The 16,030-nt window shown below is 31.8% G+C and overlaps 1 protein-coding gene and 1 long non-coding RNA gene across 2 annotated transcripts in view; both read left to right on the top strand.

The window, feature by feature from the left end:
- LOC143047772 (mannosyl-oligosaccharide 1,2-alpha-mannosidase IA-like) overlaps nt 1–16,030 on the top strand; it is a 33,836-nt gene that overhangs the window by 7,484 nt on the left and 10,322 nt on the right. The window contains exons 3-6 of the mRNA XM_076221020.1: nt 11,463–11,543; nt 12,296–12,390; nt 13,686–13,809; nt 14,280–14,373. Of these exons, the coding sequence (XP_076077135.1) occupies nt 11,463–11,543; nt 12,296–12,390; nt 13,686–13,809; nt 14,280–14,373 (394 nt within the window). The remainder of the gene's footprint in view (nt 1–11,462; nt 11,544–12,295; nt 12,391–13,685; nt 13,810–14,279; nt 14,374–16,030) is intronic.
- LOC143047771 (uncharacterized) lies at nt 1,357–5,230 on the top strand. Its single transcript, XR_012969656.1, has 2 exons — nt 1,357–2,730; nt 3,171–5,230. It is a non-coding gene; the product is annotated as an uncharacterized LOC143047771 (long non-coding RNA).

Below are 16,030 nucleotides of genomic sequence, written 5' to 3'. Positions count from 1 at the left end.
TGTCAGAAGTTACAAAAAATGTACATCTTAGAAAGAAAAAATATTTGGAAAAATATAACCCCAAATAATGAATATATATAAACTCTTTCAAGCATAGAAATGATGTTTGACTAATCATGCTAATATTGATATAGGTTTTTATGACACAATTTGTAAGTATAATTTGCACATACTTCACATACAGTTATTTGTAAATTAAGTGTGCCTTCTGTTTTAAAATAAAAGGGTTTTTGATATTACCAACTTGACTTCCCCCCTCTGCCTTTGGGTAAAAGTAATAAATACTAATATCAACTTTTTGCAATATATTTAAACAGAATGCAGACTATGAATATTTCACATAATTGTAACATTCTTCTGATTTAAAACAGAGTAGGTTTTTTTTAAACAAAACAGAACTTAGAATAACTCCTGTAAGAAGTTGTCTGACAGTTTGACCTTATGGACATTTCCTAGTATTAATGATATCATAACATTAGAATATTGACTATATGCCATCAAATTGAAACACTGTATTCAAACAAAAAATGTCAACTTATTATCTAAAATTGAGAATGGAAATAGGGAATGTGTCAAAAAGACAACAACCCAACCATAGAGAAAACAACAGCAGAAGGTCACCAATAGGTCTTCAATGCAGCGAGAAATTCCCGCACCCAGAGGCGTCCTTCAGCTGGCCCCTAAACAAATATATATACTAGTTCAGTGATAATGAACGCCATACTAAACTCCAAATTGTACACAAGAAACTAAAATTAAAAATAATACAAGACTAACAAAGGCCAGAGGCTCCTGACTTGGGACAGGCACAAAAATGCGACTGGGTTAAACATGTTTATGAGATCTCAACCCTCCCCCTATACCTCTAGCCAATGCAGAAACTAGTTAGCAGCACACTATGAATTGTTGTTCTCAACTCTCACATATGAAAATATATTGATACTGTGAGTGTTTACTGTTAATTTTAAATGTCCACTTGCAGTCAACATGATAACCTGTGATATTAATTTACTGTCACTATACCAAATTAACTTTTGGGTCAATTTAAGAATGAAAATAAGTAATAAATCTGGGAAAAAAAACTAAAGGTCAGAACATACACGGAAAACCAACTGGAACTTCTATTGATTCATTGCTTTGACTGTTCAAAATAATTGGGCAGATAGATAGTTTTATTATTAAAGTACAATGTATTGTTAATTTTCACGGACTTTCTAAAACAAAACTTTTTTTTGTTCTTTGCAATTTGGTAGTAAGGCAAAACTGGAAAAGCTTGATATACAGTCAAACAATTAAATAAGCATGTCTTAGAAACCCAAAACCAGATTGTATAATATTCTGATTGTGATCTTTTTTAAAGGCAGTGCTTTAAGGCCTGACTTTCAAGTCATGAGGTTCATCTTTCCTTACGCAAATCTTTGCTGGGGGTCATTTTGCAAGAAATAGATCCGGAAATGTTTAAATTTCTCCTCTACTTTTTGTGGTATGTATTGGTTTTTGTTCCTTTCATTTACATTGGGAAATAAAGAAACGATCAGTGTGTATTGTTCGTTTTAAAAATCTGTTTATTAATGTGTCTTTTGCATTATAAGCAGTCAATCTGATTACAAACTATCATTATTCGAATTCCGTGTGGAAAGAGGTCCGTTCAATTTCGTGTACTATTTGCGATCTAAAGATATTTTAAAATCATTTCACTCGTTGATATAACATGATATTATAATTAAAAGTCGACTGACCATGAATTATATTGCATTATATACAATTTAAAGTATTTCTGTACGTGAAGCCGTATGACGTTATAGTTATTTCGGTCTCAGTTATGTAAAATATGAAATTATCGTTCCTGAATAGGGTTCCACTAATTAAAGACAAGAAGCGTCAAAAAGTGATAAGAAGCGACAATAAAATTAAAATAGCGATAAGAAGCGACAATATAATTAATTTAGCGAGAAGAAGCGTCAAGAAGACTATATAGCGACTATACATAAATAAAAAAAATGTCATTGCAACAACTTATTCCCCATAGATATTAAAAAAACACATGCATTATTTTTTATTATAGGGGCGGTTATAAAACATTTTTTATATTACTGCACATTGATAGATAAAAATATATTTTTTTTAAGAAGAAAGGGATTAGTTTTTATTAGATATAAAAAAATATATATTTTATGCACACGCCAAAAATTGGCCATCAAAACAAAAAAAAATCAATTTCCTTTTAAAGAATTTATTGAATAAAAACCATGAAATATCATTTCCTTTCTAACAGTGAAATTCTTCTTTTTGATAGGGACATATTTGATAGGTGTAGCTTCACCCTATCACATCAAATGAGAATAGCCTCGTGAGAGAATTACGATTCGCTTGTCCCTTGTTAGTTATTGTCGCTTCGTCACTAAATTAAACTTCTTGTCGCTGTTTGTCTCTAAAATTCTTCTTGTCTCTTATTAGTGAGACCAGTCAGTTCCGTCCTTAACTTCCGTTTTTGCACTGCAAAACAATCACACAATTAACGATGCCTAGTCCTTGTTGGTGTGTACCTGAGTGTCATTTAAGAGGAGGACTTGCATTTCTAAATGACTTAATAAGAAGGAAAAGTTGGATCAACGCCATGGCTCAAACGTAGATTGTCATGTGCGATGCAATCGCAGAACCCATATCAATCAGCTGTTGTTTGCAAGGCACATTTTACTGAAAACGACTACGTTCAGGAAACTATTCATGGTAAAACTTTATTTTCTTTAAGAAATATGTACTGTTATTTATATAATCACCATGCAAGTAAACCAAAGTCTGTTTGCAACCGCAATTATCGTTTTAGAATAAAAAGGGGGGTGAATTCAAGACGTCATAACTTTTGGGATTACGATTCAATATCATCTGTTTGACATTTTTTGGTTAATACTACAATTGTATGGTTTTTCTACAAGAGATATATTATACTGATAATTATTTTAGCAGTAATTATGTAAATTTCGGTTGTAATGACAAGAATTCATGAGCTATGCCTCGGGCTTTCTTGAAAAATATCAATGACAATGTAAACAGGAACAAAACAATGACATGAATGATGCTCTCCACCTATGTTATAGTTATTTAGGTATGTGTGTTGCACAAGTCTTTCACAAGTTTCAAAAAAGCTAATGTTATAAAACTTTTTTCAGGGCACATACCCACTTTATAGAGACTTGTCTACTGCCATGCATTCCCATCCTATTTTCATGCACCATTTGTAAGCAAGAGACTGAATGGTTTACAAAATTAAAAATCAGGACGGTGTCCCGTTAAACCAAAAGAACTAAACTGGATGAATATTGTAGGAGAAATCTAGAGGAAAGTTTTGATTTGTGAAATTGGTTTTCCTGAACAGATGTACATTCATCCTGCAGGAAAGATTTATAACTGTCCTTCACCAACTGACGAGCTAATGTTGAGCTTCACAGATGGAATTACTCAAACACCATAAATGCCTATGTTTTCAGCACAGATTTCACAAATCATGACACAGCTGTGCATTTTTATGCCCCACCTACGATAGTAGGGGAGCATTATGTTTTCTGGTCTGTGCGTCCGTTCGTCTGTTCGTCCGTTCGTCCGTTCGTCCGTCCGTCTGTCCCTCTTCAGGTTAAAGTTTTTGGTCAAGGTAGTTTTTGATGAAGTTGAAGTCCAATCGACTTCAAACTTGGTACACATGTTCCCTATGATATGATCTTTTTAATTTTAATGCCAAATTAGAGTTTTTACCCCAATGTCACGGTCCACTGAACATGGAAAATGATAGTGCGAGTGGGGCATTCGTGTACTGGGGACACATTCTTGTTTATACCTGTTAAGAGTCGAAAACTAAATAAAATTTTTATATAAATAAACATATATTGCGTCATTTTAGAACTTATATTTTTCCAAAGGATGCATGAATGAAAGTAGTGAAATTCATTTTGCTTTGATATATAGATTTGAATTACAATTGTTCATGTTATTGTAATGCATATAAAAATAAGGAGATGTGGCACAATGTAAATATATGATATTCTGTGAGTTTATCAAACTAAAGGGGATAAGAAATGGGTATAAGCAGTTACAAGACTGTACTACTGTACAATCTCCAACAATGAGAAAAACTCATACTGTAAAGAGAATTTCATATTTACAAGTAAGTTTTGTTTTTTCATTGAATAATTTTCTTCTATTGTCTTAAAAGCAAATATGGAAAGTGGTTAAAATGCTAATGAGACAGCTTTTATGGCCACCAGATGTCATTGTTACCTTGATTAAAAACTCCTTTTTAGCTCACCTGACCTAACTCATCACTTGGTTTCGTCGTCCATAAACTTTTACAAAAAATCTTCTCTGAAACTACTGCGCCAAATTTAACCAAACTTAGCCAAAATCATCATTGCGGTATCTAATTTAAAAAATGTGTGGTTAGACCCGGTCAACCAACCGAGATTAAAAATCAAAAATAGAACATACAGGTAAAATGTAGATTTTGGCTTATAACTCTGAAACCAAAGCATTTAGAGCAAATCTGACATAGGGTGAAATTGTCTCTTCAGTGAAGATCTATCTGCCCAGGAATTTTCAGACAAATCTGACAACCCGTTGATGGATTGCTGCCCCCAAATTAGTAATTTGAAGGAAATTTTGCAGAGTTTGGTTATTATCTTAAATATTATTATAGATAGAGATAAACTGTAAACAGCAATAATGTTCTGCAAAGTAAGATCTACAAATAAGTCAATATGACCAAAATTTTAAGTTGACCCCTTAAAGAGTTATTGCCCTTTATAGTCAATTTTTAACAATTTTCATAAATTTTTGTATTTTTTGTTAATTTTTAAAAAATATTTTCAACTGTAAATACTGGGCCATGTTTATTATAGATAGAGATAATTGTAGCACCAAGAATGTTCAGTAAAGAAAGATCTACAAACACATCCCCATCATCAAAAACACAATTTTGTCATTTTATATGTGTCCGTTGTTTAATATGCACATAGACCGTCCAAGGTGAGCGACACAGGCTCTTGAGAGTCTCTAGGTCATTAATACAGGTAGATAACTTTATCATGTTTATACTGAAAAATAATTTTGCTTGGAGGGAGAATTTTAAAAAAGTTCTGTCTTCAAAAGAGTTGACATGTTACTATGTACATTAACCATTATGTTACTTGATGTTCTAGCAATACACACAGAACGGAGACTAGTCAATCTTTGTGAATTATTTTTCATAGGATAGGAGTAATTGAATATGTGTATATAATCAATAATTATTAAGAATGTGTCCTCAGTACACGAATGCCCCACTCGCACTATCATTTTCTATGTTCATTGGACCGTGAAATTGGAGTAAAATCTCTAATTTGGCATTGAAATTAGAAAGATCATATCATAGGGAACATGTGTACCAAGTTTGAAGTCGATTGGACTTCAACTTCATCAAAAACTACCTCGACCAAAAACTTTAACCTGAGGCGGGACAGACGGACGGACGGACAGACGGACGGACGGACAGACGGACGGACGCACAGACCAGAAAACATAATGCCCCTCTACTATCGTAGGTGGGGCATAAAAATAGTTTTATTTACATTAAAAAGGAAAAGTTCTTATGTCTTAAAAATGCATTTCATGGCGAGGTACAGAAAATATACTGTAAACAGTAGACTATAGATATAGGTGAACTAGGTACAAGAGAACTCTAAATCTTAAATACTACAAACCACCTCTGTTCTATGGAAGATAATGATATAACTGGACTAGAAATACACACAACCTGTAATTAACTGCCTTTACAGCGCTTTCGCGCTTTGATTTAAATCTCTTACTATAAAAGGTCCAAAACTTGCACATCTCAAGGGTGATTGGGGAATATTAAATACATTCCCTTTTGGTCATCTTCCAACTGACAAAAAAAAACCTTGCCAAAGTGGAGTATTAGCTTGGATTTGTGGGATGCAGTGATTTTGTTAGCTCTTGGTCATTTTTCGTCTTTCCCAAAATGACAAAAGTACTTCAAATCATTTTCGTCACTTAAATTTAGAAAGTGTAAAACTATTTTCAAATGAAAATATTGTAACTTTATCTGTGTTGATGTAAAGATGGCTTCTGTAGACAGAGTGCTAGAATCTCTGCACTTTTTGAACCCTATGAACTACTTTAGAGGGGTCTGAAAGTCACCGTAGATCTGTTGCAAGGGAAAATTTCTATCCATATATATATCCAATATTCCCTGAATATTTTCCAAGGACAGTCCAAATGACCTGCATCATATTTTGTTTGACCTGTATTACAGGACCTACAAAAATGTACTTATTGTATTATTTGTTAATTTGTTCTCACCCTGAACAAGCATGAAATATTTGCCACTGAACATAATGCAAATAACAATCCCAAATTTATTGCAAAAAATTTTAAAGATCAATTTCGTTATCTTGTTTCTTAATTTAACATTAAGAATCTAGTAAACTTCTATTATTTTGAGTAAAAAACTGTTATAGTTTACATGTTTGTGATCAAATCTGATTATTCTGGACTAGAGATATGACTTATCTGAACTAGATGAATACCCTTGGAAAGAAATAATCAATCATGTTTTCCAGTTGTTATTGATAAACCTAATCATTGTTGACATTCTATTGAATACTTATATAGCTTTACGATTCAATTCCTTCACAGCAAAGGGAATAAATAGTTTTTCACCATATATATGACTATTTACTTAAGTGTTTAAGATGTAATATATCCTGTGTAAATATTGACATTATAAAAATGGAGATTCTTTTAGACAGCAAATTATATTAAAACACAACTGTGTCTCTCACTGTCCTTGAAAATCACTATTTATTACAGAACTTCAGAAGTCTTATTTTATTAAAAATAATTACCAGTCACTAATATTTTGCCCCTTTGATAGTTCTTTATTTAGTCTTTTGTTTTAGTTCTTTTCCTGAAAACAAGGAACATATAATATTGTCCTCAATAAATACAGGAGCAGACACATCTTTTAGATTTAAATCAAAACTTTGTTTAGAAGCATGTTGTACCCTTAGTAGTAACAGTCAGTGTATTGCAGGACCATCCAGTCACTGTGACTGCAATTTCTCTGTGTAAATATTTGAAGAAAAAAAAAAATTTATATCAAGAACTGTTTATTCAAATATGAATGTGTGTGTTCTGGTTCATGCAAAAAAAGAAGAATTAATTAGATGGGGATCCAGAATTTTTTAGAGGGAGAGGGAGGGGGTAGGAGCACTGACTGCTAAAAAAAGGGGCTTGCTTCAGGCATGCTTTACCGATTCCCTATATCATCGAACAAAATTTCCCCCACTTGATCCACCTATGTAGAAGATGGAAAAACAATGGTATAGAACATTGTAATATTTGAACTCAATTTAAGTAATATTCCACAACATATGATAAAATAGCTCATTAATATCACTTCCATTATTGTGTAATATTGAAGATTTATGCATGCATTTAATTTAGAAAATACATTAACTTCAGTGGAAAAAGATGTTATAATATCCTGAAACACTTCACGATTTATGAATTTCTATGCTAATTACAAGAATGATTAATTCAGAAATCCTGTTTGAGAACATTATTTACAAGAACAATAGAATTTTTTTTTTGAACAAATTTTGTTTAGTTTTACAAAAATACCAGAAGTTTTTTCTTTTTTTTTAATTTTGAATTATAACAAATTAAACATTGCACCCATCATTACTTGTTCAGTTTAAAACTTTTTTAGTTAAATAAAAAATAAAGGATGATATATTTGTTGATGCCTTGGGACATTTTACTAATTGATGACTTGTAAAATTGTACCTTTCATGAATATATATGTAACACACACTTCCTTGTGTTACATATAAACAAAGACCTTTTAGATGAAAGCATTTAACTAATTTCTGCCTTTCTCTTTTTACATATCCATCATACCAATATATCTCCTGATATTTTGCTTCTGTATTAAAAAAGAAAAAACTTCTTTATATATTCTTGGCAGTGGCCTGTGTGTGTTAAAGCATACAACAACAAAAAAACGACTTTATAATCACAGTTGGGAGTGTGAAAAAAAATAATGATATCATACTAAGTGTCTTTATTAAATTTTCATGCTGTTATTTATCGGGAAATAACAGATTTATTAATAGTTCTCTATCATGACTATAAAAAGCAGAAAACCTTATGAGGTTTGATTTTATTCTCTGCTTTTAAAGGTCAAACAAAGTAGCGTTATTTGTTTATTTTGTTAATGTATGAAAATATAAATAAGGTCATTTATCTAACAATGGAGTAAATAAGTAGTAATGGCCTTTCCTGATTCCTACCAATATTAATTCAGTATTCAATAACAATACTTATTAATTATTCACTAGATCTGTAGTAACTGTTTTGCTTATTTTGCAAAACCATTGATTAGTTTCTGAAAAAACAAACATTAAAATTGACAAGGAAATAGAGACCAACGTTATGCGGTATAATACCTCTTTACCGTCAGAGTTTTTAGATATTCAATGTGATGATGGAAGTTTTTAAAGACCTAGACTGGCTATAAAGCCATCACACTGTAAGTTATTCAATGTGATTGTCGAAAGAGACTGTAATATCCAGGGGCAGATTCAGCCATTTTTAGCTAACCTGGCCCAAAAGGCCAAGTGTCAGAGCTTTTCTCATCACTTGGCGTCCGACATCAGCGTTGTTAACTTTTACAAAAATCTTCTCCTCTAAAACTACAGGGCCAAATTTAACCAAACTAGGCCACAATCATCATTAGGGTATCCAGTTTAAAAAATGTGTCCGGTGACTCGGCCAACCAACCAAAATGGCTGCCATGGCTAAAAATAGAACATAGGGGTAAAATGTAGATTTTTGCTTATAACTCTGAAACCAAAGCATTTAGAGCAAATCTGACATGGGGGTGAAATTGTTAATCAGGTCAAGATTTATCTGCCCTGAAATTTTCAGATGAATTGGACAACCGGTTGTTTGGTTGCTGCCCCTGAATTGGTAATTTTAAGGAAATTTTGCCGTTTCTGGTTATTATCTTGAATATTATTATAGATAGAGATAAACTATAAACAGCAATAATGTTCAGCAAAGTAAGATCTACAAATAAGTCAACATGACTAAAATGATCAGTTGACCACTTAAGGAGTTATTGACCTTTATAGTCATTTTTTACCAATTTTTCGTAAATGTTTGTAATCTTTTACAAAAATCTTCTTCTCTGAAACTACTGGGCCAAATTTAACCAATCTTAGCCACAATCATTATTAGGGAATTTAGATTAAAAATGTGTGCAGTGACCAAGCCAGCCAACCTAGAAGATGGCCACCATGGCTAAAAATAGAACATAGGGGTAAAATGTAGATTTTGGCTTTTATCTCTGAAACCAAAGCATTTAGAGCAAATCTGACAGGGAATTAAATTGTTCAACAAGTCAATATCTATCTGCCCTGAAATTGTCGAATTGGACAACTGGTTGTTTGATTGCTGCCCCCCAATTGGCAATTTTTAAAGAAATTTTGTCGTTTTTGGTTATTATCTTGAATACTATTATAGATAGAGATAAACTGTAAACAGCAATAATGTACAGCAAAGTATTGTAAGATCTATAAATAAGTCAACATGACCAAAATGGTCATATGACCCTCAAGGAGTTATTGCCCTTTATAGTCAATTTTTAACAATTTTCATTAATTTGGTTAATTTTTGTAAATTTTTACAAAATATTTTCCTCTAACTAAAGGGCCAAGTTTATTATAGATAGAGAAAATTGTAAGTAGCAAGAATGTTCAGTAAAGTAAGATCTACAAACACATCACAATCACCAAAACACAATTTTGTCATGAATCCATCTGTGTCCTTTGTTTGATATGCACATAGATCAAGGTGAGCGACACAGGCTCTTAACCCCTGGAACCCCACCCCCCCCCCCTAAGGATCCGCCACTGTTATTTTGACGAAATTCTCAGGATGTTGAAAGACTTGATTATCTTGTCACTATTTATTAATGCAGCCTTACACACACACACATTATATAAATAGTATATAAATAATATATAACCAACCTTCTTTTTTCACATTAAAACATTCTTATACTATATCTTTATTAATTTCTACCTAACATTTTAAATAATAAACCATGCAAAACCATGTAAATAATGTAATTAGCTGTCAGTGTACATCCCTTGAGTCAATGTTCATACTAATTAACAATAATTAGATTTCTTAATTGCCAATTAAAATGATAATTGGGAATAAAGGTATCTGAAATTTAACTCCTATCTATTGATTTTCAAGGGACTGGCTGACAATAGAATAAGCTTGGCGCTGACCAGAAATTTTAAAGTGGCGCACCGCCATCCAAAATAGGTTGTGGTTATTCCTGCATTTTCTATCAATGTCCAAAGAGTAGATCTGCCACAAATTTTTCTTCATGCCTGATTTTATTTTATTAGATGCTTTAACATTTACTTCAAGTTGAACTCTAATGTCAAGGTTAGATAATGTGTGGATTTAACATTTATCTCAAAGTTGAACTCTTAATGTCATGGTTAGATAATGTGTTGATGTTGTGAAATTGTCTGTAAACTTTTAGCACAAAATATCTTATAATCTGTTCAGGCTGGTTGGTCAATATGGTCCAGCAGTCAGTATAACCTTGTCATTAGGTTTATATCCAAGAAGTCAAGGTCAATAGAATAGAAGCATTGTATCTTGGGATTATGTGCAAGCCAACTCCTCTTACTGCATGTACTCCACACAATTATTATGAAACATATATTTGTGCCATGATTGCAGGGTCAGGGAACGAAAGATGTTGATGAGGAGGATCATAGGCTAAAAGGGGCAAATTAAATGCCCTTTTACATTCAGTATGCTAAAGATAATCATATATTCCCAGTTCACACTATGCAAATTAACTTGTGATTTAGATCCCAAATAGTAAATCTTGGTAAAATTTTGGGTTAGTGTGAATGTCTTAAGACATGGCCAAACTGTGGTTAAGATTACCCCTCATCTAAGGTGGAGCAAACCTATGTTATTAAGCTAATCTTATGTGTGTGAATTTTTAAAAAGTGAAAAGAACAAAGGCATTGAAATAATGCTACTGTATTAGATACAAAGATTGAAATCAGCTTCAGTGGACAGACACAAGAGTAACAATTTTGGTGCATTCATTTCTAATTATTTTGGGTGAAGAAAAAAAACAAAAATGGGTTTATTTTCTAAAAGTGTAAACCAGAGTAATGTATACAATTTTTTTTTTATTCGTTTTAGTCATAAGTGGTGCTGGTTTTGCTTTGCGTGATAAAATCTTTAGTATCTTCAGTAATGTATAATGAATTTTTTTTTGGTTATAAAAGTCATCCGATTTGTTTGTATATGTTATGATAAATTATAATGATGTATCTATGATAAAATGTATATTTTATTCATTTCAGTCTTCAGAGTTGTCTGTATTTGAAACAAACATTAGATTTGTTGGAGGATTGCTGGCTCTCTATGCCTTAACTGGTGATAAGGTAAGGGGATATAACTTTAATAAGGGGACACAACTAATGTATTAGAACTTAATATTGACAGCATGCTAACAGTCTGTAATTTCTGAAGTGTAGTTCAGTCGACTGTAGAGTGTATAAAAAAGTTTGACATGAGTGAAAGAAAAAAGATGTTTTTATGAACAAGAGAAGAAGAGGACAGATGATGATCAAAAGTTAATGTGAAACCAACAAAACTATTGCAAAAGCATTCAATGACAAAAAGACAAACTGTCTAGGAAACACTACTTGAAAAACTGAGCAACCGAACACAATCATAAAGACTAACATGGAATTAAGGGAACTTCTAGTAGATATCTATGACTCCAGTGTGTTATTGCATCATCGATCATCTATCATGAAGTAATGGGTGATGGTTGATCAAAGCTTGGATGTCATACATTAAGGGTATTCATAATATTGATGATGATATCGATGTAACCTGGCAACTTGAATCAAGTTTTCACATCACTGAAAATTTCTTGAGGTTCCATTCTGTCAAATAGAGGGAGGATATTAGATATGGTTTATGTTCTAAAACTGAAACATTAAAGCCTTAAAGAAACCGGTACCTTGCAAAAAAAAATTGTGTATTAAATTTCATATTTTTGCATCTACAAAAAAAATGATTCTAGTATTTTATATTATTAGAGGACTTTTGCAGGAGCTTTGCTTTTAATATCATTATATAAAATACACATTGGAAGAAATAGATAAATATTAATTGTTTTTTTCAGATGTATAAAGAAAAAGTTGTTAAAATAGCAGATAAATTATTACCAGCATTCAATACACCGTCAGGAATACCAAACTCTATGGTTAATGTCAGAACGTAAGTTTTTAGGATTAGGAAACTCAGAATGACCAATGAAATGCATATTTCAATGTGTTAAAAGTATCAATAATTCAGTTCTTATAACTAAAAAATGAACCTTATGGTTTATTTATTTTCTTAGAAAGTAAAAGCTGTGATTGGAAAAATAAAGAAAAATGTCATGGCTTTTTTGGCAACAGCTGATTTTGTAAATGATTGCTACTATTATTGAGTTGGGGTCAGGGTCATGATGGGTGACAGTTCTTCCTACTAGCTGTTACCTTGTGGGCCAGCATGGTCTACTCTCCAAACAGTCTTCAGACTATTCACTCACACTGTTAGTCTTGTTAGCATCTTTTTGACATAAAATCATTGTCTTAAAATTTCCATTGATTTTTTTATCCATTGGACATTATGTATCTGTCAATGAATAAATCATTCAAATTAAGGTACAACAGAGCATCTATGAAGCATACAGAGAGCGATGAGAACATGACAATTTTCAAACACAAGGATCGAAATTGCTTCAGAAAAGGAAACGTTTGTTCAGTGATAAATGATCAAATAATCCAATCACTAATTATTAGGAGCAGAAGTTATAATGACAACTAAAATTTTGCACCCTTTTTATGGGCTTTTACTTTTCCGAACTTATAACATAGTCAATTCATAACTGTCAGAAATTATTTCAATGTTTTTAGTATTCCAACAATAACAACAAGGTAAGTTTCACAAAAGGGAAAACTCACATTTATATTTTATATTATAATAGCATTGTTTGTATTTAGCATTTATATTTATTGTTAAGAAATACAATATTTCACCAGTTTGACTAGCTTTACTTTTGTTGATTTTAATTTTTGATCATTTAACTGTCCAATTGAATGAAGACAGTAGTTATTGTTTTCCGTTGAGCTAATTCAGTGGAACCTTTATTTTCTTCTAAAAGAAATTAATCTCTCATTGTTTAATTTACATGGTGACAAAAATTATTTGATTTTGTAGTTTTGCTAAAATCTGCATATAGAAAATTTAAAATTGGTTAATCAGACAAATTTGTGTCCTCAGTTCCCCACAAAAATGTGTATCCAAGGAATAATAATAAATCAAACAATATATATGGCAAAAATATTCAGCATAATAAAATCTTCAAATAATCAATATGTTAATTTTGCGCTTTTAATCCTTATTCTCCAAGTTTGAATTCTTTTGTTTGTCGTTTTATTATTATTTATAGCTATGTTTAAAAACAGAAATCGAAAGTTGATCTCTAAACTTAATTTCAACTACATATATTTAATTTATATTTACAGAGGTGGATCAAGAAACTGGGGTTGGGCTTCAGGTGGTTGTTCTATTTTGGCAGAATTTGGATCTTTTCATTTAGAATTTGTCTATCTATCTGAAATAACTGGTAATCCAATTTACAAAGAAAAGGTAAGAAAGTCCTGATTTCAAATGAAGTAACGTCTTTTTATGAATATTAGGAGATGTGCATATCCATAGTCAGGGCAGATTCAGATAAATCCGAGACATATATTTGCTAAAGACCAGATGTGTACAATTGCCAATGAGAATATCTACCCAGTTTCGGAACAATTTATTTTGTAAAAAATGCCGAAACAATATTGAAAATGATGGATATGAAAGTTTAGTTTTCAATTAATATTCTTCATGCAAAAATTTGGCATGTGACTCACATTAGACTAAGTATTACTGACCTCTGACCATCTCTGCAGAAGGGGTCATAAAATGAAAACTGTTATTAAGAATAACCTTAAAGGTTACTTGTGTTTTCTATCTAGAAATAGCCTTGTGCAAGTCATGAATGTTAATCTATAAATTTTTCTGGTTTTTTTTGTTTATGGTAATTATGTGTCTTAATATAATCGTTGTTTGTGCTTCAGGTTGATAAGATTAGAGAAGTATTGAACCAGATAGAAAAACCTGATGGACTGTATCCAAACTACCTTAATCCTAAGACAGGTAGATGGGGCCAGCGTAAGTATATCTGATGATCTGTCTTAAATAAAATATAAATATATTAGATTAGTTGATAACTATAAATCTAATTTAAATGTGAATATATAATGGACAGTTATCTTTGAATTATGACAATCCCCTTGATATGGGATTTATGTTTAACAAGAATGTTAAGCACCTTTATATGATATCAATGTTACACAATATCAGGTGAAATATAATTGATGAATTTAGTGAATTGTTTAATGTAAAGCAGAAATATTTCACTCTGGTTTTTTCCTCTCATAAATTTGAGGTATACGTAAATCAGAGTCATGAACAAGAAAACCATAATAATAAAACCTGGTAAACAAATTTTTCGTTAGATAACTAGAATAATGAAGTTTGAGAAAAGAAAGTTTTACAGTACAATTTAATTTACTGGCTGATATTTTTTGTTTACATTGAGTTTTTGAGAAATTTTATTCCATCTATTCAATTGAAATTGTACTTTAAGATATTATTCTTTTTGGTTTTTATGTCCCATTTCTGTATTTCTGTCTGTATGTCAGTTTGTTCATTTGTTCGTCTGTTCGTCCGTCTATTCTACTTCAGGTTAAAGTTTTTGGTCAAGGTAGATTTTGAATGAAGTTGAAGTCCAATCAGCTTCCCTATGATATGATTTTTAACCGGATTTTTTTGACAAAAATGTCGGTTATTGATTTGGGGATGTACGGCGGGCGGACGGGCGGCAATTTAATGTTGTCCGTGCATTAACTCATGAACCATTCAACCAAAGCTTTTAAAATTTTTATATGTTGTTACTGACAACTAAATGAAGGTCAAGTTCAATAATGGCGATTTTGACTTTTACCGTTCAGGAGTTATGGTTCTTGAAAGATTGAAAAATGGAGTATCCAGTGGTGTCCGTGCATTTACGCATGAACTGTTCTACCAAAGCTTCCCAAATTTTAATATGTTGTTACCGATGACAAAATGGAGGTCAAGTCCAATAATGACGATTTTGACTTTTACGGTTCAGGAGTTATGGTTCTTGAAAGATTGAAAAATGGAGTATCCAGTGGTGTCCGTGCATTTACGCATGAACTGTTCTACCAAAGCTTCCCAAATTTTAATATGTTGTTACCGATAACAAAATGGAGGTCAAGTCCAATAATGACGATTTTGACTTTTACGGTTCAGGAGTTATGGTTCTTGAAAGATTGAAAAATGGAGTTTTCAGTTGTGTCCGTGCATTTACGCATGAACTGTTCTACCAAAGCTTCCCAAATATTAATATATTGTTACTGATGACAAAATGGAGGTCAAGTTCAATAATGACGATTTTACCGTTCAGGAGTTATGGTTCTTGAAAGATTGAAAAATGGTGTTTCCAGTCGTGTCCGTGCATTTTCTCATAAACCATTCAACCAAAGCTTTTGAAATTTTTATATGATGTTACTGATGACAAAATAGAGGTCAAGTTCAATAATGACGATTTTGACTTGTACCGTTCAGGAGTTATGGTTCTTGAAAGATTGTAAAATGCCATTCACGTTGTTGCATTTACTAATGAACCATTCAATCTAAGCTTTTCAAATTTTAATATGTTGATACTGACTACAAAATGGAGGTCAAATTTGATATTGACGATTTTCACTTTCAGCATTCATCAGTTATGGTTCTTGTGATATTG

This window comes from Mytilus galloprovincialis, chromosome 10, assembly GCF_965363235.1.
Source record: "Mytilus galloprovincialis chromosome 10, xbMytGall1.hap1.1, whole genome shotgun sequence".
Lineage (NCBI taxonomy): Eukaryota > Metazoa > Mollusca > Bivalvia > Mytilida > Mytilidae > Mytilus > Mytilus galloprovincialis.
The sequence above is the reverse complement of the archived record's forward strand: the minus strand, read 5'-3'. Positions and strand labels throughout refer to the sequence as shown.